The sequence below is a fragment of the Chlamydotis macqueenii genome, chromosome 12 (genome assembly GCF_036417535.1).
Source record: "Chlamydotis macqueenii isolate bChlMac1 chromosome 12, bChlMac1.mat, whole genome shotgun sequence".
In the NCBI taxonomy this organism is placed as follows: Eukaryota; Metazoa; Chordata; class Aves; order Otidiformes; family Otididae; genus Chlamydotis; species Chlamydotis macqueenii.
The window spans coordinates 16,688,280-16,715,977 of record NC_141567.1 but is presented as its reverse complement, the minus strand read 5'-3'; the positions used below and the strand labels follow the sequence as shown (position 1 = coordinate 16,715,977).

General features: G+C 46.3%; 1 protein-coding gene across 2 annotated transcripts; it reads left to right on the top strand.

The window, feature by feature from the left end:
• The first annotated feature begins 352 nt into the window (after window positions 1-352).
• EDC3 (enhancer of mRNA decapping 3) lies at window positions 353-27,488 on the top strand. Of its 2 annotated transcripts, none has more exons than XM_086757717.1 (7): window positions 353-464; window positions 2,962-3,143; window positions 4,635-4,948; window positions 11,347-11,682; window positions 20,546-20,699; window positions 22,270-22,487; window positions 23,794-27,488. In XM_086757717.1, exons 2-7 carry the CDS (start codon window positions 2,980-2,982, stop codon window positions 24,126-24,128), a joined length of 1,521 nt encoding a protein of 506 aa, XP_086613843.1. In that variant the 5' UTR covers window positions 353-464; window positions 2,962-2,979; the 3' UTR covers window positions 24,129-27,488. The 2 variants fall into 2 exon arrangements, with proteins under 2 accessions (XP_086613843.1, XP_086613842.1); XM_086757716.1 differs by having other exon boundaries at window positions 379-454.
• Window positions 27,489-27,698: the final 210 nt, after the last annotated feature.

The following is a 27,698-nucleotide window of genomic DNA, read 5'->3' as shown; positions in this document are numbered from 1 at the left end:
ACAGCGGTGACACAGGGGAGACGGAGACCGCGGCATTATGGCGGGGGCGTGACAGCACTCATGGAGGTGGGATGGAGATGGCAGGTATGTGACAGCGGTCCCAGAGGTGACAGATGTGGGACACACACAGTGGAAGACTCCAGGAAGGGACAACCCTGCGCCGACAGCGGGACACCCCGCCGCCCCCATGGCTGACCCGCACCGCGCATGCGCCCGGCTGCGCTCGCCTCTGCTCACAGAGCGGCAGCTTTCCGCCGCGCATGCGTAGAGCGCAGCCGGCGCCTCCCGCCGCTCCGGCCCGCTGCCTTACTGCGCATGCGCTAAGCTTCGACTCCTCCGCCCCTCTCTATGGTCGGCAGCCGGTGGCTTGAGCGCCGCTCAGGCGGGGCAGGAAGTGACGGCAACGCCGAGCGTCGCTGAGGCGGAGGGGCCGCGGCCGAGGCGGGAGCGAACGGTGGGTGCAGGTGAGGCGGGGGCGCGCCCCCTCGCCCCGGGGGGGCCGGCGGGAGCGGGCCGGGGCGAGCCGAGGCCTTCGGTAGGGGGCTGGGCCTCGCCCGACCCTCCCGTGAGGCGCGGCCGTGGCGCCAGGCCCTCCCCGGCCTGGCCGGGGCCGTCGTGGGGAGGCTGGGGTTGGGGGAGCGGCTGGGGAGGGGAAGGGCTACGGGGGCAGGGCTGAGCGCTTCCTCTCGCTGGGCTCCGAGCCGCAGCAGGCCGCCTCTTGCTGGGGTCTGCGCAGACGCAGCTTGGGGGCCCCCTGTGTTTACCCGGGGGGGGCCCCTGTGTTTGCCTACGGGGATCAGGCTAGCGGCAGCCCACCCTGATCCAGCTTGAGGAGACAAGCCCTGTTGGGAGCATATATCCCACGCCAGCTGGTGTCTCAGGTGCAGAATGAGTAGGTACGCTGGCTGTTTTCCCTCCAAACCACCTCGGTGCTAAGTAATTTTTCAGCTAGGGAGATCATGTGTAGTGGCATCTTCCTTCTCAAGAAGCAGTGGCCGATGTGCAAAGCTCTTGACTCCTCACATGCTTTGTTACCGCTTACAAACTCTGTTTATTAAGTGCTATATGCATATCTGAGTAAGCTCCGTGACTTGAGTTTCTTTTAAAACTTGTAGGAATATCAGTAATGTACACCTGAAAGAGGAGATGTGGAGAAGTATAGGATATCTGCAAGTTGTAGGGCAAGAACTTGTACTGTGAGAGAGAATATTAGGCAGGAGTTTTGACTTTCCAGGTGTATGTAAACAAACAGATGTGCTCGTGTTTGTCACGTGCGAGGTAGTAAAACACTCACTGCATGCGTAGTTCATGCTTTCTTCTAAATGATTTTTGCACGAAATAGTAGGATGCGATCCTTTGAGATAAAGAGTTTCCCTTGTTTTGGTTCATGTTTGCACGCAAACGTAGATTTTATAGGGTTTTGTACTTGGTAAAAGGAGGCTTTTATTTTTGAAAAGGATCCTTGTACGATGGTGATGTGTACTGAACTCTCTTCCTTGTTTGCAAAAAGAGATCCAAAAAACAGGAAAAGGAATGAGATTCTAGTTTTACTACAGACACTCAGGGATGTGTTATCTGTGTTTTGAAAGTGCTTTTTATCAGCTGTCATCTTGGAATCCAGGCATTGTTATCATGGGTTAATATAAATACACAGAAACAGGAAAGAAAGGAGGCTGTTCTCGAAGAATTTATGGCTTAGTAACCCAATTTAACGTTTGCATCCCTTTGAAGCATCCCCTGTTTTCAGTCCCGTGAATGTTGGGGGAAGTGAGTTAGTTCTGGTAGCATGCATACATCCTTACTATTACCAGGGGTTTTTTTTCCCTTGCATCTTTTTCCAAGAAGTTCAGGACAGGAAGGGCTTGACGAGAATTAAAATGACTCTCACAGAAATGTGGTTTATGTATTGATGCTAAGCTTCCTGGCTTATCTCCTGTGCTTTCTGTCTTTGTGTTCCTTACAGTAAATATCAAGCCTTCTCCCTCTTACTGTTGATTACACCATGAAAGGCAAATATGTACAGCAGTCATTTTCATTTCTGGGCCAGTCAGCTCTTTCACGCTACCGTGATGCTAGTGAGCCTGTCGTCTTCCTGTGGCCTTTGTCTGAAGGAAGAAATCTCGGATCAAAAGATGTGCTTAACTGCTTCAAAGTGTGCTGATACAAGTTCAGTCAAGCATAAAAACTGAGGCAATTCCGTGGGACTAACTAACATCTAACGTCTAACTAAAGAAAGTGCATTTTTTTTCCCCCCTGTATTCTGGTAAAACTTGATGCTGGAAAGGAGTGAAACTTTATTTGTGACAGTATTAATACTCCTGGCTCTGGAGAGCATGGAGACTTTTGTCTCTGGACTTGATGCTGGAAAGGAGTGAAACTTTATTTGTGACAGTATTAATACTCCTGGCTCTGGAGAGCATGGAGACTTTTGTTCTGGACTCCAGTGTTTGTTTGCCCCCCACCCCAGCTCTGTGTCTGTTTGTTTCCTTAAAGGTGTTGGTTTTAATCTGTGTGTGCAGAGACCAATCTGCTCACTGCTGAGTGTTCACAAAAGCTGTTCTGCTCCAGTGTTTGTATGCCAGAATTTTAAAAGGGAAATAAAGGTAAATTCCCTGTTTGAAATTACAGAGAGAATGTCTGCAAACAGCACTAAATACTAAATATTGCTGTTGGAAGCTGTTGGTCTTGAATTTGGTTGGAAGATTGCTTCCTTAATGATGCAAACAGTGATCTGTGTTACAAACAATCGTATAGGCAAAGCCCTGTCCGGGGATTTACGCGCTTGCTGTGATCCTCAGTGTCTGTATGGATGTTATTTCCACCCCACAAAGAGGAGGGAAGCTGATGAAGCCGGAGCCTGGGTGGGAGCCAGGCTTCTGGGCCGGGGGATGCCGTTGGTGCTGATTCAGGTTGTCAGTTTCTGCATCTTGTTACAGGCAGGCCTGTGTCTCTTTATTACAGCAATTGTGCACCGGAAATATGGCTACGGACTGGCTGGGGAGCATTGTGTCCATTAACTGCGGAGAAAGCTTGGGAGTCTACCAAGGACGAGTGTCTGCTGTGGATCAGGTCAGCCAGACCATTTCCCTGACACGGCCCTTCCATAATGGGGTCAAGTGCCTCGTGCCAGAAGTCACCTTCAGGTTAGTGTCTTTCTTTTTTTCCTCCTGCCTTTTTCCAGGCAAAGTCTGTGGTGGTTTGGATGTTTTCGTTTGTTTGCTCATTCAGAAATGAGCTCTTTGCCTTAGATCTCCCTATTGCTACTGAGCCTCTTTGGATGAGAAATGCCTCTCGTGTTTCTGCTGGTTTGTCTGCAGGAGATTATTTTCTGGCTCTGTGATCCTAGTGTTAGAAGTGGTGTAGCTCACACTTGGAGGTTGTTTGTGGGTGAGACTGTGTGTGGGTTTATATATACACATATATGAACGTATATATCTATGTATTGTGTGCATACATTCTGTTGTTAGGGTTTTGGGTAGCTGAGGGAGCTGACACACTCTTCTACAGCTTTACCTTCAGCACATGTACTGTATGTAATTAAGGTGTGACAGAAGAGAAAGCAGAGTGGTAGATCGATTAAAATTATTGCCCCGATAAAATTAAATTAAGTAAATTGTTAAATCCAACTCCATCCCCTCTGTCTCTTGCCATGGCTTTCCTCTCTGTAGAGAGTTTTGAACCAAAAAGTTAAATCGATGAAGCAGTACTGTAGCTCTCTGGAGTTCTTTCCCACCAGCTCCTGGCAACACTGGGCTTAAAAAGAATAAATGTGAGTCTCTCATCACTGGACATTTTCATGTTACGTGGCATATTATGATAGTTGCAGACTATGAGCCATTGTTTTATAAATAAGACTGATTCCCTGAAGTCAATACCTTCCCCCTCCTCTCCTTGTATTTTGAAGAGACAGAGTGCAGGGAAAGACGTTGACCACATTCTTCCAGGAGGTGTGTGGAAGTCTGTAGCAAGCTCTTGCTACTTTTATATCCCAGTTGGACAAATAATAACTTCTTAAGTTTAAAATAGAAGACCTTAACTTCAGGCTTATTTCTTGCAGTCAGTGCAACTGGAGGTCTTTATAACCACTTCTTTGTTTCGTTTTGGCTCATGCCTTTTTTGAGGAAACAGGAAGCACCATCCTTGCCTGAGTATGAATGGCACTGATCTAAAGGTGGCTTTCTGTAGAAATGGATTAGAAATAATAGCAACCTCAAGGCTGAGATTAATTATATTATCTAGAAACTGTTAAATTAATACAGATTTCTGCAAAGATCTGTGCCAGTTGCTTCCATTTTCTGCTTGGCTTCCATTTTCTGCTTGGCTTCCATTTTCTGCTTGCTTCCATTTTCAGCTAGGAACAAAACCTTCCAAACAAAATGCAGGTGCGGTGTAGAAATACTTGAGTTGTCATTTTGAAGATTCGTACCGTTTCAGTTGAATATTTTGATATCAGTGAAAATATCCCCTCTGTTTGAGTATTGAAACTTTTTTTTTTCTTGTTTCTATTGATAATGGTGCCAGAAAAAAAAAAAACACTGTAAAATGTTGCATGTTTTTTCTTTAGAGGTTGCTTTTTGTAAAGATACCTCAAATGCTAAATTCCTGAATGTCTGGATTTCTTTTCCTGTTTTTAGGGCAGGTGACATTACTGAGCTGAAGATTCTGGAGATCCCAGGGCCAGGGGACAGCAGACAATGTGGGGACCTGCAGCAGACAGAAATGGGCATCCCTGGTGTTGGATGCCAAGTGGGTCCCAGTCAGAATGGCAATGGGAAAGTGTTGAAGAAGCCCATCTCCAGTAGCGCCCCACAGAATATACCAAGGAGAACAGACATGAAGAACCAGGATATCATCATCTCTCCACAGCAGCAGTGCTCCAAGAGCTACATGGATCGGCATGTGGAAACATTGACTCAATCCAAAGGCTTCCGTCGTAGGCACAATTCCTGTGAGTACACGTGTTATCCTGCAGCTTTCCTTTTGCCTGCCTGATTAACCGCGGTTACGTCTTCCCTGCTTCAGCAAGAACGTTTCACACGGTGCTGCAAACTTTTGTTTTATACTTGTGTTGCAACCTGTAGGTCTGGAGAAGAGGAAGCTAAGTGGTGAGGAGAAAGACTTCACAAGCTGTGCCTTAAAGTAAAAGTATAGATCTTCCAAATGTCTGACACTTATCTTGAAATCTTTTATGATAAGGCGATGGCACGATCTCATCCATAATCTTGAGTACGCAAAGAGAGACATCCTGGTGTTTTCTTTGCCGTGGCATTTCTGAGAGAAGTGTGGTTGATGCCTGTATATGTAAAAAGCAAATAGTTCTTTAACAAGTTTTTTATTAAAGTGAATATTCAAATTCAATTAGTGAAGTCTCACCCTGTGTATTATTCTGCTTCACCAGCATCAAACGTTAGAAAACGTGGAGTTGAATAATGCCTGTTACAATGATTTCCTTGTTCCTGCTATCTTTCCTATTTGAAAATTGCCCAATTGCCAGCCTCCATTTTTCCTCTAAAAGGAACTGGAAACTGGTTGCAATATTATAAAGCTTTTCTATTTAAAGCCTGTATAACCATAACCTATTACACCATCACCCTACAAGTAATTACAAGTGTTATTTGCTGTGTTGTTGAAAATACAAAATAATGGGCTCTAAAGAGGATGATGTAAAGATACAGTCAGCGCATCTCAAAGTCAAGCATCCATTTTTTTAATTTCTCTTCATATAAATCTTCAGCCAGCTCTCACGCTGTGCCAGAATTGAGTACGTTGTTTTTTCTCAAAGCCCCCTGGGCTATGCTTCTTTCCAGATCTTCATCATGCAATTATTGAAACATCAGCATATATCCAGCATATTTCCATGACTTAATTGTTGAAGCATCAGTATCCAGCGTATTTCCATGACTTCATTTTGTCTTCTTTCTTTTGTGTTTAAAGAAGAAACAAACCCAAGGTGGGCAAGGCCAGTTAAAAGAGGGAGATCAAAGGCTGTATTTATGTGGAGAAGTTCTGGACCTCTGGAAGGCTTCCTCCCCCACCAACAGCTGCATTTTCTGAAACCATTGTAACTCTTTTCATATTCTTTTTTTTTTTTTTTTTTTTTTTTTAAATGACTGCCAGAGTTGATGGGAGGACGAGGGCCAGAGCGATGTGGAGGAGGAGGCACGCACTCCTTGGTGACCTAACCATATTCAAACCTGTCTAGTTTTGAGTGTTTTACTTCTGCCTAGGCCTAAACTCTATAGTAGTTGCTGTAGGAAAAGAACTGTGGTTCCTTTAAAGTTAATTTATTTTTTTTAATTCCCTGACTCTACTTAAATTCCAGTTAGTTGTTTGAGTATGTTACTTCGGTTGTTTTTAGAAAAACTTATTCAAACTTCAGCGTCGGCTACCTAAAATAACTTCTGCTTTGCTTTATTCTGGCTGGATGGAGTGTGTAGGAGGATTACCTCATTTAATGCTGTTTTGCCAGTATCTGGTAGGTCTGGGGTGAGCAGTGAGTGCTTGAAACCACTTCACCCCACAAATAGCTTGTGTCAGTTTTGCATAAGCACAACAGCAGGTCAGATTTTCTTTTACAGACTTTGTTTGAAACAAGTTGAGCAAGGTGCAAGACGTAGATTCTTGTTAGCTTGGATTCATTTTGGAATAAAGAGGGTAGAGAAGCGAACTCTTACCCTCTAAAATGTGTGTGTTTGGAGAACAGGGCAAATAACGTGCGAATCTCTGGCTCTATGGAGATGGTGTGTACAGGGGTCTGGGGAAGAATGGGCTGAGATATCATCTAGAACTTAGGTAATACAGGGTTTAGTACAGCTGAAAGTTGACCTCTTGATGCCCTTTAGCGTGCTAAGTGAGGGACAAAGTTCTCCCTTTGGAGTACTTGTGTGACAGGAATCAATAAACAACAAATATCAGCGCAGGTTTCACAACAATGGCTGCTGTGCTTTGCTGGCACCAGGCTCCTTCATGCCAGGGCTGGCGGCAAAAACTCCTGCAGGGATCTCGCAGGAAGGCGGCCAGCTCGCTAGAGAATTTTACATTTGCTTGTGTGCTGTACGTGAAAGGGTTTTTTTCCGAAGAAACAAAAAAAAAAAAGCCTGGGAAGTATTGTTTATCTTTTGAGGGAGGCGCTTTTCTGTGCGGCGTAAAGCTGCCAGCTTGATGTGGAGCCATGGACTGTTCTCCTTAATAAGCTTTACACACACACACACACGGCAGAGGCGCTGGAAGCTGTGCTCCGAAAGGAGCTGGACTAGGAGGTCTGGATTTCTGTAGCCGCTTGGCAGAGTACTGGATCAGGCTGTGGAAGCAAGCGCACCTGTGAATAGCAGCTTTGAGGCAATGGCTTCATCTAGTGTGTTACACCAGTGCCCTGGAAGGCAGTGGGCACTTCTCTTACCCTCATCTTGGATTCTTCTGCCTGAGTTTTCCCTTCCTCCCCCCTGCCCTCTTTTTAGGCTGTTCTGTTTTCCCTGAACAGCATCAGTCTTGCCTGTCTAGATGGTGATGCTTGAAGAGGAACACCTCTTCATTTTGCTCGGCGTGTATAGGAGGCCTCTGCCATGTTCCGTGCAAGTTCTGTTGCGGGGTTGTAACGCAGTCGGTGAAAAGACAGCCAGTTCTGTGGGTCAGCAGTATTTCAGAGTTGGCATCCATCGGTATGGATTAGAGAGCTGCCCACCACAATGCCAGCACATCTCGTTTTGATGAGGTACGGTCTTGGCTCCCATTCATTGTGTCTGCAGGGGAGCCCAGGGAGCTTTCCAGCCATTGTTCTCGTGGCTTTTCTAGTGCAGCTTTTTATTCCGTCAGCATTTACAGGCTGCTCGCATCAGCTGCTTCTTTCCCCTGGTTCCACTGCACATCGGCGCATCTATCCCCACATTGTGCTGCTCAGGTCAGCTGAGGGTAGCGTGGAGTTGTTGCAGAAGCATCTGGCAGTGAGTGTAAAAACTCTTGTTGGGTAACAGGAACGAACTGAGTTGCCATAAAACTTGTTATTGACACAAGAGGCAAGCTTGTTTTGCCATTGTGTTTATTGTAGGCTCCAGCTTACTCATCTGAACTCTGAGAGTCCCTTGACTATCGCTTCAGCCTGGAGTTTGTGAACATTTGAGAGCACAGCCTGTTGTGTTGGGCTGGGTTTCCATTTCTTGTCCGGCTGATCGCAGCACCGTTGCATATGATTCCCTTGTTGGTAGCGGCCATTGCCAGCTCCGTACTAATTTGTGTACAACTTTGGAGTGGTTTATATGTCAAATTTGGAAGTTGTGCGTTAGTAAAAAGCTTTCCTGTTCTCTCAAAACTGTGCATGTAAATGACTGGTCACAGTTTGTTAACTGGAGTTCTCCTTGCCAGAAAGACTTATCCTTTCTCCTCTATCATGTTTTGTCACCGCCATTCCTGAGTTCTGCCATCTGTCCTTCAGTGGCTTCTTGGCAAAAGGTGTATTGCAGTAGTCAGTTCTCACCCAGTTGTTTATAAATGCTCCTTGGCTTCTCCGGCAGCTAGAAAATCCCTGTGCCTGGAAATGAACTACCTGCTGCAGTTATAGTACTTTCAAATTGTTATAGAGACTATAAATAGAGAGTAATGTCTAAATGTGGTGATGCTGACCACACAGCTCTGTGTGGCTAGTTTCAGTTGCTCCAGGACGCGCAGAATAAATATTTCATGCTGGCCGTTGTACTGATAGTGCTGCTCTGAAGAGGTGAGTGGCTTTGTGCTGCGGTCAGTGGATTTTCATGATGCAGTGAGGGTAGAGTAAATCCAGTAGGCAGGGTAGCTGTGTTGCTGCGAGACGTAGCTGTTAGCTGTCTAACTTTGTAGGTGCCCTTTAAGATATTTTAGGTAACGTAGGCTGTAGCTATAATGGAGAAGAAAGACTTGTAGAGAAAAACTAACATCTTTCATTAAGCCAGGTGATAAAGCTGGGGAAAATTGATTTTTTTCCAGTCTCTTCACTGCTTGCTAGAGATGCTTGAGTAAACCTGTTTTTAAACTGGTGTAAGCAGAGCACTCAAGCTCATGTTTAAAACAAAACAAAAAAAAAACCCAGAAAAAAAAAAACAAAACCAGCAGAACCACAAACTACTGTTAGGGGAAATTATCATTGTGGGGGGTTTTGGTTGATGATTCCGCAAAGCCTTGAAGATTTGGGGTCTTATTTCTGCCTCTTCAAGGTGGGAAATTCTGTACTCTGACTTCTTGTGCACTTTTTTGCTGTAGCTGAACTTATGAATTGTGATGTTATTGGAGATTGGAGGTCCAGCAGCTTTGACAGAGTGTGTTTTAGGGTGTTCAGGTCTGTTTTCTTTAGCTCATGTTCTTAAGACATCGAAGAAGGAGCTGCTGAGCATTTCAAAGAGCTTCCTTGCTCCGGGGGCTGGAGAGGTTTTAGAGCTTGTTAGTTGAACAATTCTCTAGAAAGAACAAGTGAGACAGTCTAAAATACAGGGAAGAATAAACAGAGGAAAATCATTCCTGAGACAATGCATTCCTAGTTGAGAATAAAACCAAATACATATCCTTAGCAAGTCATCTTTCAGCATGGCATAAGTTAGATGTAGTGTTAGATAAACTCAATCTCATGCTGTAAAACAAATTTGTCAGAGCTTACAAAGTCCTTGATAAGCTCTGAGAACCACAGGCAAGCCTTGCCTGTATCTTCCAGGAGAGCATTCTCTGCTCCGGTCTGTACTTACAATGTTTTCTGTGAAGGCTTCAGGTAATCATAAGAATGTTCTGGAGTTAACAGCTGCAATTTACGTTATGTAATTGAGCTACTGAATAACTTTGGTGTAGAGAGGTGAATTCTGTTTGTTAACTTGGCCGAAATCGGCACATTGGCCTGGCACGTGCCAGTTCCTGTCCTGATCCTGGAGTGAATGAATGTGAATGCTCCCATATAAACAGCTGACATGAGGAGGGTCCTTCGCTTTCTAGGTGAAGTGCTGTTCCTCCTGATGGAGTGGAGGATTTCACACTTTGGAAATGGGGGAAATTAGAGCTGAGGTTTGTCAGGGAGATTGCGACTGCTCTGCCAGTCTGACCTGAGGTTACAAATAATCCTTTCCAGGCAGGGAGGAGGGGTTTGCCGAGAGCAAGCTCAACTTGTCTGCACTTGTGAAGGTGACAAGTAACTTTACGGGAGGCCATGAAGGTTGTGCCTATTGCAAATCTTTTTGAGTTATTTTCTAAGTATCCGTAGATGACTTGAAATTGTTCCTGTCTTCTGTCACTGGTTGGTAATAATGCATAAAGACAAAAGAATGCTGCTGCTTCATTTATGGAGGAGGTATATAAAGAGCAAAAATCATCATGGTAATTTGTTTGTTTCTGTGTTACCAAATGGATTCTGTCAATAAAGAAATTTATATAAAATACACGCAGAGGTGATTATCATAAATGATGAGAAAAATTTTAGTAGAACAAGTAGTTTTGGTGTGTTAACTCCATCTGTTGGACACTGTAGGCGATACCTGTAATTGGCCTGAAATATTTTCTAGTAATTGCAGATGTAACAATAATACAAGCAGATTAATATTGTCTGCATCTGAGTTTGTATGGATGACCTGAATAATAATATAAGAAATAAGAAACTAAAAGGATATGTTGACTTCCTAAGTGCATCTGGGTTTATTTCAGTCCTTGATCTCCAGCCATAAGTTGGGAATGAGGAGACTTTCATCACTCTTACTCCAGACAAATCAGGCTGTCGCAATTACTTGTGATTGGAAATAAGTGTATTTAAACATTCAAGACCATGAGTAAGTAGAATAATGCAATAGGAATAAGGAAAAGGACTTCATACCAATACAGAAATGAGGAAAAATAAATACTAAGTTCTCCCTTAAAGATCATTAATAGGCGGCCAGCCTGTTATGGGAGAAAACACCTATCTTAGTCTCTGAAATTTAGGGAGATTCCAAAGAAGGTCTTGGGCCGCATGCCTGCATGAACGTGAGTGCAGTATAGGAGGAAAACTGCCCTACATCACAGCTGGCTTATTATCTTCTCACTAATTTGACACTATCTTAAAATAAACATTTCTCCACGTTTTATTTAATTCACTACTATGGTCAAGCTTGTTTTTCTAACCTTGGTAGTGGAAAGTCCCTGAAAGTCTCTCTCCTGATACTCTTGTTCTGTTTTCTGTTGGTTTATCTTAGCATGAGCAATGCCAAAGATGAGGTCTGCAGCTTCTTTGGGAAGTGAGTATCCCTTGAGTTGGTGGACTGCAAGCATGAGCTACCCTCTTTTGCAAAATCTGCTGAGAAAGTGTATGAGCAAATGTGGCTTTTTGCATTTATTACACCCTTTCAACTTGCTTTTATTTTTGTTTAGGGTCATCCAGTAGCCGTCACCCAAACCAAGTGACTCCAAAGAAGAGTGGCTTGAAAAATGGGCAAATGAAGAGCAAAGATGATGAGTGCTTTGGGGATGACATTGATGAAATCCCAGACACAGATTTTGATTTTGAAGGGAACCTGGCCCTTTTCGACAAGGCGGCTGTGTTTGAAGAGATTGAAACTTATGAGAGGAGGAGCGGCACTCGTTCACGGGGGACCCCAAATGAGAAACCAGCTCGCTATCGGCATGACGAGAACATCTTGGAATCGGAGCCCATTGTCTACAGAAGGATTGTCGTACCCCAGAACGCTAACAAAGAGTTCTGCACGGGTATGCCACATCCCTTGTTGATAAGGATGCGAACTCCGCTGCTTTTCTAGGGCACATGTTGATTGTTTTCCCTAAGGGGTGTCTGTCGGCTTAAAGTGGTACAAGAAAGGGCATTCATTTACATAAGCTTGGATCTGTGCCTTGTATCTACATACAGCCTTTATTTGTAGTATTTCCGAGATAAAAAATATTCAGATAGGGCAAGAAGGTAAGTGTTTTTGCAGTGGGGAGCAAACCTGATTGTTGGGTAACAAGAATGGAAACTGAACTGGAGCTGTTTGAATCCTTGCTTTGATTTCAGTAGTGTGACGAACCTGCGTGGTCTTGATTGCTGGCTTCTGAGAGGGAGGAATGGTCTCAGGGTTCTGGTACATGGTAGCATATCATAATTTGTGCTTTTTTGATAAAAGGCAGGAGATTTCATGTGTTTCTGCTACGCCTTGGGTGGTAGTTGCATATTTGCGCATGGTTTTGCAGAACGTTAAGTGTCTTTGGTGTATAAAAAAAGCAGTTGTGGCTTTTCACATCTATAATTGCAAGCATTCATTGTACAAAAGCCTTTTCATGCAGGGTCTGCACTGCCGCTTACTGTGCTGTGCTGCTGTGTGAAAGATTGAGCCCCAGAAAGCTGGATGAACACAGCATTAACGTGCGCGTAAAATACGCGTTCTGAGACCAAGCTATGCCTTTCTGGCCTTTTCTTTCCTTTTACAGTTAATTCTAAGGTAAAGCAAAACTTCTAGGCAGGTGTTTGAATTGAAGTATGTGTCAAGTGTATCATGAGGGGAAACCAGCTCAGCGTGCTGGTGCCAGCTGCTGTGCAGATGTTCTCCTGCAAGTCTGATTTCTGGTCCTTGCTGCCGCTAAGTAGGCTCTTGGGTAGAGGTGAAGGTGGCGGGGAGGATCAGCGAGCCGCCTGGCCGCGAGGAAGCAGTGATCCTAAAATCTAAGTGCAGAGAATGATTATTCGCTCCTAATCCATGGCTCTGGGGAAGGGTAGAATTGGTTTCATTTCATGTTCAGTAGTATATTTTTTTTTTTTTTTTTTTTTTTTTTTTTTTTTTTTTTTTTTTTTTTTGCCAAGCACCAGAGAATGGTGTTTTCACCAGGATGCTTGTGTATGCAAATAGATTTTACTGTAAGGAATATTTTTGTTTCTGTACACACACATTCTTTGAAGTGTAGCATATTTATTTTATGCTACAGTTAGGTGCAGATTCCCTGTAACTTTAGGCTAGTTGTGGTGGCCTGCCTTCAGTTTGCATGCTTTGTAGCACTGGCAAAGTGTAGGAACTTTGCCATTCCAGGAACATTTATTTTCCACATCAGAATAAAATCAAACTTCACATCTTTTTGTAGAGAGACACTAAATAGCTAATATCCTCGGGGTCTGGCCACTGAGCAGAAGTGTGATCAGGTCCTTGATCTGTCGTTCCTTCTCTGCCCAGAAACTGCATCTAAGGTGTGAAACAATTCGCAGAAGGAAGCTGATTCGTTTGCTGCTTTTCAGTTTTGAAAACCTCAGTTTTTTAATGGTTCTGCTATGCAACCATTTCATAGTTTTCCGTTTGTGTCATCCTATTGATCTGTCCTGCTCTCAGATGAGACAAAAACGTACTGGGTCACATCAGAACTTGTCCAGCTCAGTACTGTGTTTGCAAGGATGCTTAAGGAAAAGTGAAAGGACAGAGTGAATGTGCAGTGAGACATTCCCCTGAGTGCTTTGTCTTTCACAATTTTAGGACTTCCTGAAGCAGAAGTGATAGTTCAGTATTAATAGCTTTTGATGACAGGGTTTTTTCTTTTTTAATTTCTGCTTAATTTAACCTATTGGTTTTTAAATCTGTGGAAGCTTTCAGTATCTCTACAGTGTCTTGTGGCAGGAAGGTCCACTGATTGCCTGTGTGCTGTGTGAATAAGCACTGCTTCATTTTCATGTGTGATTTACTTTTTTTTTTTTTTTTTTTTTAATTTGCTGCTGGTCAATTCATCTTCTCACTGGCTTGTTTGAGCGGAGACAGGGCCTCTATGTATGTCTAGTCTGAAAGAAAAGCAAACCTACTGTCAGCTGCTAATTTGAGAGGTATGGCTAATACGATGTTCTAGCAGTACAGCTCCTGGGAGGGCAAACTGTGACATGCAATCAGCAGCAAGACTCAGTGAGGAAATTCTGGGGATGAAAGTTAAATCATGCCTTGCTAAACTCCGTCGTCTTTTACCCTGGGAACTCCTGGCTCCCCATTTGCAGCGTGCCGAAGGGAGCAGCCCAGTGAAAGGACTGCTGTTTTCTTGTTTTGTTCTTGGCAAGCCTGCGCGGGGAGGGTGGTAAATGACTCCCCTCTGTCGTTGCAGGGTCTCGCTAGCCTCATTAGCTGCTGTTGAGTGCTTAGTCTCCCGTATGGAATTCTGGATTTGTTTGGAAGAAAAGCTGTCGTGTCGCACAACGGGCAGGGGATTGACAACTACAGTTCCCCGTTGCCTGTGCTGAGCACGGCGCATTCACAGTCCTGTGAATGATGATAAAAGTGTTCCAGTGCTGTGTTTCTCTAGATGTTTTTCCCACAGAGAGTGACTTCCTTTGTGTCCACTGAGGAAGTTTATTTCTGCTTAGGAAATGCTAATGGCTATCCAGCAAAAGCTCTTGTAAACAGTTGTAACTTGCCTACTGTTTCTGGCATTCAGTCTCGTGCTTTTTGTAGTGAGTCAGCCCTCCGAGGGACAGAAAGACATTCAGTGTGCTTGGAGTAATGATGGACTGTCACTTGAAAAAAATCCTGATTTCTTTTGTTTAGCAGCTGGCGGGAGGATGCTAAGCTGTAGGCAGCTTGCCTCTCTTAGTGCCTCAAAGAGCAGCAGCTGCTGAAATTAAATGAGAGTGCCAATGGCCCCAAAAGCCATGATTTTGCATATATCTGTGGCAGAAATTCTTTCTCCTTCTTGTCCCTGCAGAGCTGTCTCTGGACTCCTGAGGGGAGCTCTACTTGCACAAAGCACTTCCTAGTTACAGGGAACATAAGTACTTCATAATTTTTTTCCCTAGGCCAATCTCGAAGATGATTGTCTTGAAAGATCTCTGGCTGATAGAATAATTATTCTGTCTGCTATAAAAGCACAAACAAAGGGATGCTGGTGATTGACAGTGAGCAATATCCAGCTCTTGTCATGGTGAGAGAGGAAGAAGTCTGTGAATCCTTGCATGCTCTTTTATGCCATGTTTCCATGGAGCTCAGAAATAACCAGAATTGTAAAACCAGCAAACTGCTGATGACAGTTCTCCAAAAGACTAATCTGCAGGGCTTCCAGTCTGTGTTTTTATTGCTGACTAAAGTAAGTTGACCCATGTAGGATGTGAGCAAAGCTTGGTAAACACTTCCGTCCAGCAGGATGCTTTTCTGAGGGCTGGTTTTATGGAGCCGGGCTGTCAAGTGGGTGCATTAGTGTGTGTTTTGGAAGTAAGCAGGGAGTGAAGGTGGGGATCTATTCCAAACAAAAACAAAAACCTGAAGCTGACAGAGCTTACCAGGTCTTTGATCATGACTAAGCTGAGTCCATCCCTGGAGTTCCACCTATGAATCGCTCCCAAATATAGAGTTAGCCTTTACTCTTTTGGGCTGGCAGCTATTGATCTGTCTCTCTACATACCCATATATGACACTTGAAAGGGGAAGTACAACTGCTTAACAAAAATCTCCCTCCTTGGAAAGGCTGATCCCTTTTCTGAGGTGTAAGCTGTCTTCTTCTATTTCCAGAGCTGTCCAGCTAGAGAACTGAAACGTGTGTTGGCATACGTCTGTCTCTGTTCCTGCTGTTGGCTATCAGCATTGAAACAGTCGGTGCTTGAACAGCGTGGTGTTTTGGAATCGGGTCTTTAGCAGTAGCTGCAAAGCCCATGTTCTGAGGGCGTGCTGGAGCTGAGAGGAGTTTGCAGTAGAATGGAGTATCTCAGTTCATCAGCAGTGACTCTATATAATATAATCTCAAGCATACCAGATGCTCCAAATTGTTCTTTTTTTGCAGTTAATGTCTCCTTTCCTCTTAAACTTGTTTCTGCCAAGAAAGTGTCTTTGTGAGCACGCTGAGATGAGTGAAGAGGAGAGCTGTATGCCACGTAGGTAAGGTGTGTATTTCTTTCCCTGATGTTCTAGTAAGGCTTTGTCCAAAGCAGGTTCTCTTCTTATTAGTGCTGTTAGTGTAGAAAATATGCTGTTTCCATCCCAGTGTCTCTTCTGGAAAATAAATGGGATTTTTCAAGCTCAGCTGCTATAGAAATTTGAGATACTCATTTGTCAAGTGAAAGCAGGACTGTGCTCAAAAAAAAAATGGACTAAGTGCCGGTATTTCTCTGAGTTTCCCCTAACTAGACTTCAAGTCTGTTCTTCATGAAACGTTTTTTCCCTATGGTAAGGAGAAAGTGAAAGAAAATGTAGAAGTAAATCAGTGCAGCAGACAGAGCTTATGTGCCATGGTTGGACTACAAAACTAAGGCTGAGTCTGTTCTGCGAGGAGGATGCTGACAGTATGGCTTTTTTGTGTGTGCCATGTCCTTGACTGGCTTTTTGTGTGTGCCATGTACTTGACTGACTTTTCTAGTCTCTAGCTTTTAGCTCTTCAGTCCGTAGATGACTGCCTTACAGCGATGGTGTATATTGAACATGTGAAGTGTTTCTGGGATCTTTGAGATCCCAGGAGAAAACCAAGTGGTCATGAGGCGAAGTCTCTTTGTCCCTCAATTTTTTATTTTTTTTTTTTTCCTCAGAGTGAATTGTGTGCTAATGCTGGGAGAGGCTGATATTGGAACTTCAGCCAGAACTCCCGCAGAATTTGTCTTGATTGAAAACAATGATTTAAAAAAAAATCTAGCCCTTAAGGTTGTGGAGAAGATCATTCATATTTATGAGGCAAGTAACAGTGTTTTGCTGAGTCTGCAGACAGATTACTCCATGCAAAAGACAGCAAGTGATGTCCCATCTGCCTAAACTGAACAAGAGTTACACCCACTCCACGTAACTGCATCTTAGACCATGAGCTGTGCGGCTGTGGAAACTGGAGGTATTTGTTGCAAGTGGAAAGAGTTACTGGCTTTGCGTGCAGCTTTCAGGAGATCCTAAGTTTAGTTCTGTCTCGTCCATTCTCGCAGCTTGCCTGTGTTTAGCAGCTAGAGAGCTGCTAAAATACTTGAGAGAAAAAATAGGGCTTACACGCTGAGCTACTCTAGCAACAACCCTATCTTTTTTTTTTTTTTTTTTTTTTTTTTTTTTCTTCCTGCAACTGAAGGCATGGGAGATGTTTGGACTTCTGACAGCAACATTGCTCTGGGCCTGTTTAGGGAAAGACTCTTATTTTGTTAACTGCTGGAGAGTTAACTCAGTCCTTCTGCTGGCATGGGGTGGTTTAGTCCAACCAGTACGCACGTAACATTGCATAGTGAAGCTCAAGGAGATAACTTGTTCGTGGTGGTAGTGCCCAGGACAGCGTGCCTCATAAACAGAGAATGCTTCGTGTTTAATTGGGCTCCAGCAATACTCTGCGTGTCACAAAACTGTTAAGTCTATGTCTGCCTTTTTTTTTTCCAGGCAGCTGTAAAATACGTTTATTTAATATTAAAAGGCCTGAGCTAATTTATTTGATTACCTTCATTACCAAACAATAAAGACGCACTGTCCAACCCAAACATAATTAAAGTTGGCAGGAGTTCAGTTCTGCTGCAGTAGTGTTATTGTTTGTGGGTTTACACTTCGCCTCCTTGATTGCTTTCTGCCAGAGTTTATTTAACTCCCTCCGCCTGGTTTTGATAAGCCAGTCTGACTGGTTGGACCTTGCGTGAGTGCAAAGAAGGGAAGTTCTCTTGGCATTTGAGCCTGCTCTTGAGAGGGAGCAATTAGGACAAAGTGTAGCACTGGCATGCTAAATGCCAGTTCATCTACTGCCTCCCAGTAATCTCCTTTGCATTAACCCACTGGGCACCGAGTTCGTCTCTCTGATGGTGGGTGCGGGTCTACTAAAGCTCGTGGTCTGGGGGAAGCGATTGAGGGAAGGATGTAGGTGGTTACAGAGAAGACGTCAGCAACAGCTACCAGCTAAACTGGGTAGTTAGAGTATAGATTGGCTATTTCACCTTTCTAGTTTGGGGAGTCTGTGCAGAATTTAAGCAGAGAATTTGTGGCCCCGCAGTTCAGAAGGAGCAAAACCCCACAGTTTGGGAGCCCCCTGTTTCAGGCTGGCAGAGGATGCATCCCGTCAAACTGTTTGGAGAGATCCTAACCTCGGGTCACCCATTCCAAGTCCTCCCTCAAGCTTCAAAAACAAGACCCGATGAAGTAGCAAAAACATGAATGGGGAAGAGGCAGAGCCGAGCCTTGCGTGACTCCGGAGGCTAAGAGGGTGTGTGAACGCAGGGCAGGTGCGTGACTGGTGTGATGGGCTTAGGATTATTAGTGGCTTATGACTCTGAATGTTCCACGGCTGCTATCAGGAGTCTGAAATGACTTTGATAATGTGCATACTTGCATGTGTGCTGCATGTAATGAAGGACTGTCGGCGGAGGTAGCTTAATTGGCGGTTAGCCTGCAAGGTCAAGTGTTTGAACACGTTTAGGCCCTCTATATCTGCAAAGCACTAGCCAGTGAGTTCAGAAATGAAGGCTAGAAGGATTCAGCAGGATCTGTTCCACATCATTTTACTGTTATCTTGCAGGAACACCTCTGATTTGACTCTGAAAACTTCAAGATGTACAAAACCTGCCATCTCCTCTGTAGCTTGACTTAGTGGTTTGTGACTGGGGCACCCTGGGGAAACATGGCAGGACAAATAATTCCTCACAATTAAAATACGCACTGCTTTCCTCATTTGAATATGGCACTTAGCAAGAACCAGTTGTAACAAGTACGGTTTTAGTCTGCAAAAGAGCCCAAGCCCACAAGTGACTGTTAAGTTTCCTCTCTGAGCGGATGTGTACGCTGTGGCTGTTTCCCTTTGAGCTTGTTTCGCTGCTGAGCGTTTTCACTGGGCCATGTCACGTTCCCACGACTCTCTCCCATTAGCTCAGGCAGTCCGAGCCCTGCCATGCTGGTCGGCGCCGGGCTGCGACGAGCGCCCGGGTGGCTGCCATCGCCCCCAGTTCAGCGGCTGATGGGATTGGGAAGGTGAGCTGGGGCTGCTGGCCATTGAACATGGCAGAAGCAGAGCGTCATGGTGGAAGGACTGAGTTCACACTGACGTTTGGCATTGTGCCTGAGCTGTAGCAGGTGTCAGTCTGAGTCCTGGACTTTTTTTGACCCACTGTGCCTGACTGCTGTGCACCTCATCTGCCTGTCCCAGAGTAGGAACTAACAGTATTTTTCCCAGTAAATTCACAGAGCCCTTGCACAGCTGGACTTTGCTGGGATTACTGGTTTAGTTTGGAGCAGTGCTTCTGAATGATGTGAACAAAAGGAGCTGAGAGTTCTTTTTGCTGGCAGCTGTGCTCCAGCTATGTGACCATCCTGTACAGGAAGGGAATTAAACTGTGCCTCTCCTAGCTGGGAGAAAGTTCAGGGTATCCAGGCCTTGGAGGAGGATGTCTCAAGAGAGGAATGGCATGTGTTTCTGATTCTACGTAGGTGCGAATCCTCAAACACAGAGTGAAGGGGCTTGGATATCAGAATTATTTTGGAGAAGAGTTAAAATAAAGAGGTGTGTTTCCGTGGCTGAAGATATTCAGGGATATCTGGCTGGCTGATGCAGCAGTTTTCTCAAGTGTCGCTTGTGTTTTGCACTTCTCTCTCGATGTACCATAAGTATTTTCAGTTTCCTTGTCCTCTGCTGTTCAACACACCACCAGAAAATTGCTGTGACTCCCCTCAGAGTGAGCTGCCTTTTGGAGGCAAGGAATCCTCTGTGTTTATTTCCAGGCGAGGTTACAGGTGTCACTGCAGGGTTTATTTCTGTGAAGTCAGTGCCAGTCTGGCCTGCTTGGACAATTGGCCAGAACAGTTATTCAGGTTTGTGTTTTTCTTACCTGCTGATTCCAGGCAAGTTTGCTGTAGAAGGGAGTGAGGAGGATTGTATTGCTTCCTACTGCAGGCGCTTAACAAAACCTCTCTTGTGTTTTTTTTTTCCCTTGATCCGCATGCTGGAGCATTTCCTGGCTCACAGACCAGGCTGTCAAAAACGTCTGAGAAGTATTTTTCTACAGACTTTATTCTTTCAGCTGCATCATTCCCCTGCTGCCTCAGCGTATTGTGATTCAGCTCTTGTGTCGGAAGCCAAGCCTTCAGGGCACAGCTCGGGTGGTGGGGACACCTACCTAGTAAATGTGGGACGTCTTGTTTTTCTGTGATACGTGGGTTGTGGGCTGGAAGTTTGGAGTTGGTTACTACCAATGTCAGGAAGCGTAATACATCCATGCTTTTTTGGTGGGAAATCTGGTTCAGAACTTCTCTTCCCGCTTTCACAGTGATTTGTAACACGTGTTTGGGCATGGGTGTGTGTTAAAGCACTGGTGGCCTGGAGACAATTACAAAAGAGCCTAATATTCAGTCTGTAAGTCAAAAAGGCCTTCTCAGTCCACGTGTTGGTAAAATTGACAGCTGCCTGCTGAATTTTCCTGGAAACTTACATTATTTCAAGCCCAGCAGTTGTGTGTAGCTGTCAGTGCCTCACTCAGAGTAAGCTGACTCTGATGCACTAGTCTGGATTCATTTGATGGTCTCAGAAGGAACCTGGATCACTGCGTTAAGCAGACCCTTGGTAACAGCTGACAAGCCTTGTCACTGTCATAATTTCTAAGTGCTGTCTTATAAAACCTTATCAGACTGCAGCATTCTGAAAAATCTCTGATTATACCCCTTTCTGTCTTCCTCCCTCTGCTGTCTTTGAACCCTAGACTCTGGGCTGGTCGTTCCAAGTGTGTCTTACGAGCTTCACAAAAAGCTGCTCTCGGTGGCGGAGAAGCACGGGCTGACTCTGGAGCGGAGGCTGGAGATGACAGGAGTGTGTGCGAGTCAGATGGCCCTGAGCCTCCTTGGGGGACCCAACAGGTAAAGCTGTTCCCTTTCACTCTGCTGTGGGTTTCCTGCCTCTAAAAAGAGCTCAGCTTATCTTGTTCTGCTAAATGGGGTTGAGGTAAAGAGGCCGAGAGGTTACTTTGGAGGTGAATGTCATGTGGCTGCCTGCTGCCACATGTGCTAGTCCCACAGTGGGCCTGCAGCTGGAGGCAGCTGTCACCTCTGTGCCTTCCTTGCCTGTAAAAGAAAAAGCTCACCCCAGTGCTGTGCAGACCTGTGTGGCAGCTCGTGTGTCATGAAAACAAGCGCGAGGCTCAGGCTTCTGAAGTGGGAGGAAACCTTACAGTAGGTTTCCATGTTCGTGCTGCTTTTTTTTTTCCCCTCTCCAGAAAAGGGCTGGCTGAACACACCATCTTGGCTGAATGGCTTACTAAGGGCTTCTTTTTGGCTCGTCTGTCCCAGAAGCAGAAGTATCTCTTGAGTCAAAGACAAAACAGAGCTGAAATTTTTTTCTTTCCACTTGCTGGGAATTTTTTTTTGAGGGACTTGAGCTTTGCACAGGTGTAACCCAAGGCAGATGAAACCATTGCAGAATTTCTGGTGAGCTACTCCTTTTTGCAAATAAGTAAACCTTTCCTTTGCTGTTTTTACATATTGCAGTTTAATGATATCAATAAAACCAAAAGTCAGCTAAGGAAAACAAAGTGCTGTTTAGCTTTTTGCAGCGTTAAATCAGCTTTCAGGCGTCTGCACCTGAACTGAGAATACCCTGCTCTTTGCAGGGCTCAGTTTGCTAGTGGGAGTGCACTTACTTCTCTTTGCATGAATATATGTGCTGACTTTTTTTGACGAGGTCTGCTCTGTGCCTGCACTTACCATAGCTGTTGATGTGGGCAGACAATTGCACTTGTATTTTTATGTGGATAGATGCTTCAAATTATTTGCTCTTGAAAGGGAAGGTAACCCTTCAGTGTCCATCTGTTTGTTTGGTAGTACTTTACCAGGACCTGATCATTTGATTGAGAGCAGTGAGTGCTGGCGTACCAGGCAGCACTGACTCTATCAGCTGAAAATCCTGCTGTAAGCCACCCTTGATGGCTTGCAGGACATCAAATAGATCAATTTTATTTTGCAATTGATGAGGCTTGGGGAGTAGAAATTGGGTTTTTTTTCTTCCTTTTTCTAACTATGGCTCTGCTGGTGGAGTAAATCACCCCATATTTTTAAGATTGTATAGTTAGCATTATTGTAAAATCAGAGGAGCAGAGGAAGAAACCTCGTAAAAGTGAAATTGCGCTGCGTTCAGGCTTGCTAGGTGAGCAGTGAAAATGCCCCCTGCTTTGAAAGCCCAAGTTGGCTGTGTGATGAACCGGGATAGACTGTGCGTGGGCACTCTGCTACGGGTGCAAGGAAGTCTTGAAGGGAACCTGCAAGCAGAGCAGCTCTCTAGTGCCAGCACTGCAAAAGGATGTGGGTTCCTTCTCGGAAGCAACGGAAGATTTGCAAAACACCTGTCAATTTGCATTTTACTGATTTTTCTCTTGCAGGAAGAAGGTGAGAGATTCTTGGGTTTATTAACAGTGCCCTTTTGTCTGCATTTTAGGCTGAACCCGAAGAATGTGCATCAGCGGCCCACAGTGGCCCTGCTGTGCGGCCCCCACGTGAAGGGAGCCCAGGGGATCAGCTGCGGACGGCATCTCTCCAACCATGATGTCCACGTCATCCTCTTCCTACCCAACTTTGTCAAGATGCTGGAGTCCATCACCAACGAGCTGAACCTTTTCAGCAAGACGCAAGGCCAGCAGGTGTCCAGCGTCAAAGGTAAGTGCCTGAGGAGCAGATCTGCTCTTCGCCACGCTCGCAGAGACCTGTGCCGCTCAGCTCCCCAGTGCCTGCCCGGTCTGGTGGCACCATCTAGTGGCACCACCACAGGCAGGTGGCTGGTGGGAGGCTGGCTGGACGGCAGAGACCGGAGAGATTGAACAGTGGAGCAGTTGTGCTGGTGCAGATGTTTTCCGTATGGACAAATACGGAAAAGCTTCTGTACGGATCTGAGTCAGGCCAGCCACGGGATAAGGGCTGGCCTTGTTCAGGGTATCGGAACTGCGAGTCAATGAGCATAGGGCTGCTGCTTCAAACCAAGCAGGCAGCTTTGCTGAACTAGTCCCGGCAGCTGTCAAAATTCACTTCTCTTAGTGTGCCCTAGAATAAACTGATCTTCCGTCTTCCGTGAGAGAGCTGCCTTCTGTTCATTATTTCACCGGTGGTTGCCCAGAGAGGTGGTGGATATCCCGTCCCTGGAAATGTTCAAGGCCAGGTTGGATGAGGCTCTGAGAAACCTGACCTGGTTGGAGATGTCCCTGCTCCTTGCAGGGGGCTTGGACTGGATGGGCTTTAACAGTCCCTTCCAACCTGAACCACTCCATGATTCTATGATTCTGTTTTCAAACCTGTTTTGTTGAAACTTACTGGGAGAAACAAACCTGGGAATTAATGCGCTGCACAGTGTTTGATGTTGTCGCAGGGTGGGGGTCTGCGTTGTGCTGCCTGAGCTACTTGCCTGTTATGAAAGATTATAAAAGATTTTACACCAAGGACTTTGTGGCCCATGAGGTAAGAGGAATGCAGCAGATGCGGCAGAGAGCAGCTGAGTGCAGTGAGACCGACGGAGCTCGGTGGGGCAGACAGCAGTGCAGCACACAAGGTGCCTTCCCATGGCAGAGGTAGTCAGCGTGTTTCAGAAAAATAGGCTTTTTTTTCAGCTTATGGAATAGAAAATGGTTCTTTTATAATGGAGAGAGACCACCACTGCTTTCCTGGGCTGCCTGGGCTGGTGAGCCAGCTCAGCAGCAGCATCTGGGGCTGCTCAAATGCTGACCACTTGATCAGATTTTGTACCCGAGAGTCTGTGAATGTTCTCCGCAGCACTAAAGAGCTTTTAAGTATCGGTGTATTTTATAGGACAGCAGTAACAACAGGTAAGGCCAGACTGTGTGCAGTGAGACTGTGAGTACTGGAGAGAAAAAAACGAAATGCCTGCTGGCAGTGCAAGGAGGGAAGGCACTGAGCCTGAGTTCCTGGTTTCAGGCTGGTCCTCAACGCTCAACGGTGTTTGTGTTTCTTGCAGATCTCCCAGATACCCCTGTTGACCTAGTGATCAACTGCCTGGATTGTCATGAAAATGCCTTTTTGAGAGATCAGCCTTGGTACAAAGCAGTTGTGGACTGGGCCAACCAGAACCGGGCACCCGTCCTCAGCATAGACCCTCCGATAAACGAAATGGAGCAGGGCATCGATGCCAAATGGTCGCTGGCCTTGGGCCTGCCCCTGCCCCTGGGCGAGAGGGCGGGGCGCGTGTACCTCTGTGACATTGGCATTCCCCAGAAGGTCTTTCAGGAAGTGGGAATAAACTACCACTCGCCCTTCGGTTGCAAATTCGTCATCCCCCTGCACTCCACTTAGAGCCCAGCCAGCCACATGGCTCTGAAGAGAGAGAAGAGAGAAGGAGGAGGTCTGTCAAATAAGCTGTCCAGTGGATCCTGACTAGTAAACTCGTGACGCCTTAAGGATGTGAAGTTCTGGAGAGTTTTCCTTCCAGAAGAAACGTTGTGTATTTAAAACAAAAAAAAAAGAATAATCATAAAATGAAACAAAAAAAAAAAAGGAAGCGAATGTTCCTGCAAAGCTGTTCTCATTCTCTTGTGCCATTGTACGAAGGAACGCGCAGGAAGGTGGTGTCTGTCCTCGGCAAAGGTGGCCGCTGCTGCTCAGGCCCGGCCGGGAGGCTGTGTAACGAGGGGGTGTATGCAGGGAGGGTACAAGTGACAGGCGGTTTGGAGATTCGGGGTGTGTTTCTGTCCTTGCGGGCGGATAGACCCAGCAAGGGTGCCCTGGTGGGAGCAGCACCCCTTGATTGTGTAGCAATCCCTTCTGTTGCAGTTGTACTGGGAGGGAGGGTTTGGTTTTGTTCTGTTGTTCTTTTTGACTCCCCCCCCTCCCCTGTTTTATGTTCCTGAAGGCAGTTGTAGCTCAGTCTCCCTCCCGGACCCTCCAGCCCCTCAAGGAGAGAGTTCCCTCTTTGGAAAGCTTGTGCCAAGAGCTGAAAGGGTTGGCACGTGCTCTGGGAACACCGATGTCCTCAGCTGGGCCTTACTTGCTTATATACTCGGTTGGCTTTTTGTTTGCTCTCTAAGTGAGTGAAACCCAGGTCTGTGGGAGCAAGGTTCGTTTTGAAAAAGAACTTTTCCAGGATAGTTGGGGGGTTTTTGAGTTGTTGGGTTTTTTTTGTTTTTGTTTTTTCTTCTTTGTGGCACAGGAAGTGGCTGAATCAGGTAAACGCTAGTGAAGCAGGGCAGTGTCACTGAGTTGGTTGCATGGTGTATGGTGCAGGTGGTGTTCGGGCGAGTTTCCCCAGTGCTTCCAGTATCCCTCCTACACTCAGTGTGGCTTGGGAAGTAGATCATGGATCCGTTCATTCCCTTTGGGCTCGAAGCCTGCAGATCGGGTGGGTTCGTGTGTGCGCCTGTGTGCTGGGAACCAGCTTGAGGAAGGACTTCAGTCCTCAGCTCACGCGCTCCTGTTTGCCTGCAGGAGGTGGCGTGGTGGGAGCCGCTGCCCTCCTGGAGGGGTACGGCAGGAGGTTCTGGTCTGGATCTGGGGGATCTGCCCCGGGTTGCTCTGCTCTTGTGCTGCACTCGCTCCCCGCACGCTGCCAGGAAGCCTTGGGGTGTCTTTTTCTGCGTTCGTTTTGTTGGCCACCAGCCGGCTGGCATCAGGAATCCATCTGTGCTCTCTGAGGGGTTTGCACCTGGTAGCTGACCCAGGGAAGTGCTGGACCTGGAGTGATGCAGAAGGTGCTGTAAGGGAGAGCAGTTCTTTCAGAGAAACCGGGCAGATGGAAGGCAGGGGCCCTGTTCTGGCAGAGGTGCTCGGCTCCCTCTTGCTTACGATGCCGTGAGCATGGGCAGTGCTTGAAGCTCTGCTGCTCTTCTGGTACCTCACCTGTCCCCAGAGCTCCTGCAGGTACCTAGGCCTTGCACAGACCCTATTCTGGCAGCTGGGAGAGCTTCAGAACTTTAAACGGTGCCTTTTCTCCAGGGGAGCTGGATCCCTTCTGAGGCTGAAGCGCAGGGACCTGTGGAAACGGTCACCTGCTGTGGTAGCTGCTCTGTTGCTGTGCTCTGCTGAGCAGTTGGAGTCCCCCTTGGTGAACCTATGGACCCACTTATGCTCTGAGGGGGGAGGATTTACAGGTCAGGCACTTTCATCTGCTTACAACAAAGGCCAAGTGTATCAAAGGAGGACAGAAGAGACTTCTCCGGCTGAAAAGAAGCAATTGAGTAATTAACATTGCCTGGAACTGTGGAGTGATGAGGGAAGACCCAACCTGTAAGGCCTCTTCCCCTGCCAAACTGCCTGCACCTTGCCGTATCTACCTCAGCAGGATGGAGGGCTCTGCCCCTTGGTGTCTGGACCCTGGCTCCCCTGAGCTGCTTTCCCCGCTGAGGGCTGGACCACTGAACCACAGCCGCTGGCTTACGCCGGCGGCCTTAGTGCTCGCACGAGGAGGCTCGGTGACTTGTCAGTGCTGTGCGCTGCCCTTGAGCAGTTCCTCTGCTGTAGGAAGGGCAAAGCCGAAGCACCCGCTCCTCAGGTGAACCACGTTTCAGCTAGAACTGCAGGGGCATTTCACAAGCTGTGGTTCTGACTTGGCTGTACTGGGAAAGGATAGCAATGTGGTTGGTTATTTAAAATAGAAATGCAAGGCTGCCCTCTGCCTGCCCTTTTTTTTTTTTTTTTTGGCTGTTTTAGTCAGGCAGAGGAGCAGCAGCTGGGTTAAAAAGGTGGATGACCATCCCCTGGTCATTGCTGTAGTACAGTGTTAGCTTTAGCCCCTTTATTTTCTCTTTCCTTGCTCAAGACACTCAATAAGAGAACCTGCTGGTTCAATTTCTGCTTTCTTTGAACTGGGCTGCAGGCTTTTCTTGCCTCTTCTGGGTTTGGCTGTTAAACTGTAGATTGTACACACCGAGCAGTAACAGTGTTAGAAATACTTAAGGCTTTGTCACAGGGGCCTTTTCTGCCTCTCCGCTGCTGCCACCTGGCTGAAGTCAGGTGCCCAGAAGGGCCCTGAAGCAGGGCAGGATGGTTTGTTTTTTTTTTTTTTTTTTTGCTGGGATGGCAGCTGGGATCAGGTCTGCACTTGCTGCTGCACTGAGGCCCCGTGCAACAATAGGGTTCCCCACGGTTAAGCAAAAACAAAGTGAGCGGCATTGCACAACAGGAGGGTACAATCCTTCACATAAGGAAAGGGATTCCCAATCCCTACCTGTGCAGTGTTTAGGATGCAGCAGGCAGCTTTGGGCTGTGTTTGGCACAGTTAAAGGTTACAATGCGCTCAGTTTGTGGAGATGAGAATAGACTGGGGCACTGGGCTGAGCTTTCCCCCAGGTACAAAGGCTTGCTTGGGGAAGTGCTTGCCTCACCCACATGGAGGGCAGCTTAGGTGCAGGTGTGAGCTCTTCTGGAGCACTCCAAAACAGAGAAAGGGCTCTGGGTCCCTTCCTCTCTCCCTTTCCCCCATGTTGCCAGAGTTAATTAAAAGAATGGAACACTTTTTTACTCTGTGTTTGAGATAGTTTCTACCAACAACCTTCACCACCATCATAGGAACTGCCCGCGAGTGCTGCTCTGGTCACTGCCGTATGAGGATCACTGCACTTTGTCACTGCTTGATATTCCATTTGTGACCTAATGTTTGTAACGACTAATTCCTGCCGCTACTGGGGGATGCCCTGAAATAAAGTGCAACTATTCATGTGTGCTCTTTGTGTGCAGCTATTTTATTTGTCTCCTATCATTCTAGAGCCTGACAGCACAGCTGGAGCAAACCTTCCTGCTGCTCTACACTGTTCAGAGGAGCAAGGGCAGAGACCAGGGAGAGTTCAGCCCACTCACCCTTGCTTTCTACCCTCTAGTGAAGCAAAGATTCCTGCTGCTTAGTTTCTAGTTAGTTTTTCAACATTTCCATCT

Coding starts and splice junctions, on each gene's coding strand:
- EDC3 (XM_086757717.1), top strand. CDS start 2,980: ATGGCTACGGACTGGCTGGGGAGCATTGTGTCCATTAACTGCGGAGAA. Junction 4,949..11,346: donor CCGTCGTAGGCACAATTCCT/GTGAGTACACGT, acceptor ATTTTTGTTTAG/GGTCATCCAGTAGCCGTCAC. Junction 11,683..20,545: donor TAACAAAGAGTTCTGCACGG/GTATGCCACATC, acceptor TTTGAACCCTAG/ACTCTGGGCTGGTCGTTCCA.